Consider the following 6,000-nt stretch of genomic DNA (forward strand, 5'->3'; position numbering starts at 1 on the left):
CTGGTTTGGTTCTAATTACAACTTCTCTTTACATCCATATCGAGAAAATGATTGGTGAAAATACTTCTTTATATGTGCTCTATATGAAAACACATAATCACAAACAATGAAGAATATACTTTCTTGGCCTCAGACTTCAACTATACATGCATATACATGCACACAAATCCATACACTTACACTGACGATGTGCATACTCTACCAACCAACAACAAAATCATCCCAGCACAAATTGTATTTGTAGGAGTAGGAAATTCAGTGTGTGTTAATTTGGGGTGACACTCTTTAAGAGCTTGTCTATGTAAGCAGCACATCATGCCTTTAGGGAACACAAGCTCTGACAGCTCCAAAGCCCCTACTGAGTGAGATACAAGAAAGAGACAAACCACAGCATGAACTGCGTGAATAGCGGAGAGAAGAATCATGCGGGTTGCATGACACCCATTATGAGCTGCTATTCTTTTATCAAGCCTGTCAGCAGGAAATTACTTACAGATAATTCTAGAGTGGAGACCATACAATATTGTGCATGTTGTAATACAATAGCATGCTCTAACTACAACTACTCTTCATTTAAATTAAAAAATAATGCTTGGGAATATGTGATCTCATGTCATAAATTTTTAAAGCTAAAGCCACTTTGTTTTTTGTATAATTGTGCTTGTTTGAGGATCTGCAGATGTTTTACACAGGAAGTGCATTCTTGATGCATGTGTCAGTGACACAAGGGACCACTTTCACCAAAATGTGTGTTGTTTCTTAAAATACATAAAAGTAGAGGGCATTCTCTTGAATTTCATGAAAACTAAATGCATAGGTCATTTTCACAATACAGTGTAAGAATGTTTTCATTTGAAAGTGTTGAGTTCCTCTTCGTGCATGGCTTAAACGCAGTTCACCTGGCAGGTTGTTATTACACTAGAGCGAAAGAACACAATTAACTCAGCACTAACAAACACAGCATATGGCCCCCATCAGCAGCTGCATCTGAGCATTGAAATCAGTGTAAACTCACTGGCCAAACACCTCCAAACAGTTTGTTATCTGATTGGTTTTAACAGCTGTCTGTTTACAGCTCTTTTGAATTTCCAACACAAAGACCACCAACCTCTCACCACACACAGAGTTCATTAACCACACAAACACAAACCAGGTGATGTAAATGTTTTTGTGACAGATGCATCTTGACAACTCAGCTGGTCCACCATTCTTTATAAATTAGGTAAAATGATTAGTATATTTTACAAGAAAATACCATTTCAAATACCACTTCATGTTTAATTCAATGTCCCGCTTCTTTGTATTTGTTTGTGAATTTTACTAGTGATTTCTGATTGAAAAATGTTTCACCAACTTTTGTTTTTCAATGCAAATGGGAACAAAAGTTTTTTATTATTACAAAAAAGTGTCAAAGATTTCTTGAAAATGTCACAAAGTCTGGTTTCAATGACTTGTGGTACTTACAGTGCATTGTCTACAAATAGAAATGACCTAAAAACAATCAAAGCAAAACTCTTCATATTTATGTTTTCCTATGGGTCTTATTTATAGGGGTTTTGGATATTATACTGACATCTACCTGCCTGGATGCATTGCATTTGTTTTCTCATGCCACTCATGCAACTTCACATCAAATATATCAAATAAACATTTTAGTAATAGTCACATTCAATTGCAAGACTGATCACGTGATGTCAATATGACGGCGCCCATGAAGTTGGGACCCGCTCCATGCAGAAAAACATTTTTTTCCCCCTAGAAGACCGATGTCTGGAGTCATCAAATGTGACTGAATGTCATCAATACTGCTTTTCATTATGTGCAAAACTTTTTCAATTAGCAAAAAGAAGAAAATACTGAGTTCAGATTTAAAATAACCATCATTACCCCCTTGTTTTGTTCTAAGTTAACGGTAGTTGCGCGGACTCGTTTCTTTCACAGTTCATTAGGCGCAAGTTGGATTCCAGAGAGAATCTAATCCATCTGGAGAACCATGAACATTTTTTTAAAAAGACGAGCTCTTCTCTTTAATGAATGCAGGTTTGATATAACTTACCTCGGCATGACAGCAGACTACAGCCAGGAGGAAAAACACGGGTAAACACCGAAACATCTGTAACGCGCGCAGCGGGCGGAGAGAAGAGAGAGAAGGGAGGAAAAGACATTACGCACAGAGAAAGCGTTCCAGGCAATGCGACACAAGTTGTTCAGATGCTGTAAAAGATTGCAAATAGTGTTCAGGTTTCTCACCATTTTTGAAAGAAGAGCTGATTGAGTGTGCTGGAGGAGGAAAGCGCGGCGTCTCGCTCCGCTGTAGATGTGGATCTGAGGATGTGATCTCAGGAAACTCGAGCAGCGCTCAGGAATCCGCTTCTTCCCCCTCCGTGACGTGGCCCGTGAAAAACCGTGGAGCAGATCCAGATAAAGAGCACACACTCACATTCACACACTCCTCAGTGAAAGAGTGACCGGCTCAAACTGTTAGAGGTTACAGAGTCCAGTCCAGGGTATACTGCATGCTAATTAATTGAAACGATAGAATATTGTTTTAGGTCAAAAGGTAGAAGCAAAGTTGTAAGCTCAAATATAGACAAAAGGTAGATAGAGAAACACACTGAGATTGATAATAGTGTGATATATAGATTAATGAATAAAGACTGCATTCCGTATATGAAAGAATATACCCATCACAATTCCAGTTAGGTTACAGTTTTAATATGAAAATGAATGGAAATCTATTTTGTATAAAAAAGAAATTGTATTAAAAAGAAAAGTTTTTTTTTTCTTTAAGTAAACGAAGGTCACATTGTCTTTGTCATGCTACTTTTCAACCGCCTTTAGTTGAAATAAAATATTTAAAAAAAAATCATAAATAAAATGACAAAAATATGTTCTTAATGCAAGAAATGATCATAAACAATGTCAATATTTTTTGAGGATCATTTATAATTTTTTTTCAGCAATTATAATGTTGCACATTTGTTGCACCACTTCCATCACAATGTTGCTACAAACAAACAGAGCTTTATTAGAAGTTGGAGAACTTGTTTACCAGGGAGACAGCAGAATAGTTTGAGATGAAACATGAAATATGATCTGCAAAGAAAACAAAGAAATTAAATATCAGCTGTCAGGAGAATATTTTTTATTGAAGTTGAGGTCTGGTATGATGGAGCGTTCCATCCAGTGTTGTTGTTTTTTATTATCATTATTATTATTCCACCTCAGGTCAACAAAAAGGTCAACACATCTGAAAGTTTGTGAAATAAATTAAATTAACAATATTTTTAACCAAGCAAAAAAGCTGACTGTATTATGGTAAATCAAAATTCTGTCATGATTTACTCGCCCTAATGGGTTTATCTCTTGTGGTGGCAGGGAGCCACTGCCATCCTAAGATAAAACCTTGCCAACCTGTCACTTTAGCATCCCATTCAATAAAATGTGATTGCAGTGGTTCCTAGATTTCTTTTCAACAGCTGTGCTTCGTGAACGAGATGAAAACCTGTGTACCATGGAATAATGGCAAGACAACAGCAGCTCCTTCTTTTAAGTTCTCCTCGCAGGCTGCACATGAACCACCACACAGTGTATTCTGATTCATGAACAAATGCCTCTTATGAACTAGTTCTTTTTAGTTTATCAAAAACATAGAGCACAAACAGGTAGTTTAAAGGGATAGTTCACCCAAAAATGAGAATTCTGTCATCATATACTCACCCTCAAGTAGTTCCAAACCTGTATGAATGTCTTTGCTCTGCCGAACACAAAGGAAGACATTTTCAGGAAAGTTTGTAACCAGAATGTTTTGGGGCACCATTGACGTCCATAGTATGAAAAAGAAAATGCTATGGAAGTCAAAAATAGTGCCCCAGAACTGCTCTGTTTCCCACATTCTTCAGAATATCTTCCTTTGTGTTCGGCAGAACAAAGACATTCATACAGGTTTGGAACTACTTGAGGGAAATGATTTTTCATGAATTTTCATTTTTGGGTGAACTATCACTTTAATAGTATTGTAGCATCATAAATAAAAAACAAACAAACTAAAAACTACTGAAAAAATGACTATTTCGGCTAACTCAGAGGTCCTTGGAGAAATCATATCTCTACTGGACAGGAATGTGTGTGACTTCAGTCAAATGATTTTTCATAATGCTGCTCTTTTTTTGACCTTTATAGCATACCGACTATTCCTATGGCACTAAATAACAAAATACATTTTGTCATTTATTATTTAAAAAACAAAACAAAAAAACAGATAATTTCTTTATTGTCCAACTGAGGGAACTGTTTTGCATATTTATGGACATTAATGTGTATGTCCAGCCCTAAATCCACAAGAACTGTGCACGAATGTTTGATTCATTGTTGCCACCTCTCATAGTCTTCATGCCACCCTAATAAATAAGATTTGAAATCTGCCCCCCTTCATGTTGTTCTAAAGATGAGATTTTTAGGGAGAAGAATACTTTCAGCAAATAATACTGAATTTCAGGGTATTATAATGTGGCTTCAGAGTGAGTCAATGATGACAGAATTTTCATTTTGGGTGAACTATCACTTCAACCTAACAATTCATTAGCTGCTTCTCATAGCAACAAGTCTCTCTTGTGGTTAGTTTAGTTGAAATGCAGAATTTCGATGAGATGCGGGTTTGCCAAATGACTGATCAAACTGAAATGATATCCTTGGCAATTCCACATAGGACCCTCTTCTTTTTAAAAAGAGAAAATGAGCTTTGATGTATCAAAACGGTGGGGGTGCTGAGTTGTGTCAATGTATATGCTAATTCAAAAATGAATTTCAACTGTAATAAAAGTGTGAAACAGAAGTGCACACTGAAATAATGCCAAAATACTTTGCTCTCCAGTAAGTGTTCAAGTACTTTCGTTGAGCCACATAGATCTGTTTTTGTGAGACTTGTCAATCATGAAGAGCAAACAGAGGCTTAACTAACACAGTCTTTGTCCTCCTAATGTCTTTCAGTCAAGAGTGCTTGGTAATCAGAACGACACGTAATTGCCTCTCCACAGCTACTTTTCATCACTGTTTATCTAACAGTGTCTGCATAAATTCACTTCATGAATGAATAACCTGTCGCAAATGCATCTGCTATTCAATCTCCTGTTCTACACCTTTAACACCAGCCAGTCAGATATTCAGAAGCAAGGTCAGTGCTGATGAAGCCTTTGTTTTTCCTCCTGTTTAATCCATTTATCTTCCTCTTTCATGCAACCACCAACACATCAACCCTGTTGGTAAAACACACGTTGGTTTGAAAAGTATAGGTATGTCCATGAAGAACAAAGAGGGGTGTGGTAATTCACAGTACAGTGAAAATGGGAACAAAATGACAAATGGTCCATTGACTCTAAGACCCAAACAAGGCTATTTGTTGAGTTAACCAAAATTCACTCTCGCACAATATCGTGGCAGTGATCAACAAATGAAAAAAATTGCACTGTTTCTATTCAAAATCTTGTTCACAACTAATACAGTATTTCTGCGTATTGGCCAAAAATGAAAATCTGCTTAAAATGTTCATTTTTGGGCGAAGTATTTCTTTAAAATCCTTCTTTATTCTGTTTAAACTCAATTTGACAGATGTGGTTTCTTGATTTCGTGATCCACCAGCTTTGATTGGTCCAAAGCCTCTGTGCTGGACCTTTTTAGATGATGCATGAACAAAAAAATAACTTAAATATCTATGTCAGACCTCAGAGGACCTTGAATCACTGTCAATCAAGTACTTCGACTGAAAGTTTTAGACTTATTCAGCCGCAATGATATGATGTTAATTATACGTCTTTGACAGTAATTGAAATTAAGTCACAGTCTCAGCGAATATTAAAGTGAAAACTTTCCTGTCTGTCAAAGTAAGACAAGTTCCCTCCCATCACGGTGAATGCTGTCAGAATCATATAAGCCAGATGTCCGACACAGCTGATCAGTCTCATAAAGTACAGGAAGAGTGTTTCACGATACACTACTACAGAT

The 6,000-nt window shown here is 36.6% G+C and overlaps 1 protein-coding gene across 1 annotated transcript in view; it reads right to left on the minus strand.

The window, feature by feature from the left end:
- The window catches only part of LOC306876316 (follistatin-related protein 1-like), a 39,332-nt gene extending 36,852 nt beyond the window's left edge, over positions 1 to 2,480 (minus strand). The window contains exons 1-2 of the mRNA XM_079427400.1: positions 2,251 to 2,480; positions 2,057 to 2,113 (exon numbers count right to left, since the gene is read on the minus strand). Coding sequence (XP_079283526.1) covers positions 2,057 to 2,113; positions 2,251 to 2,253 — 60 coding nt within the window. The 5' untranslated portion in view covers positions 2,254 to 2,480. The remainder of the gene's footprint in view (positions 1 to 2,056; positions 2,114 to 2,250) is intronic.
- Positions 2,481 to 6,000: the final 3,520 nt, after the last annotated feature.

This window comes from Barbus barbus (assembly GCF_936440315.1).
Source record: "Barbus barbus genome assembly, chromosome: 10".
In the NCBI taxonomy this organism is placed as follows: domain Eukaryota; kingdom Metazoa; phylum Chordata; class Actinopteri; order Cypriniformes; family Cyprinidae; genus Barbus; species Barbus barbus.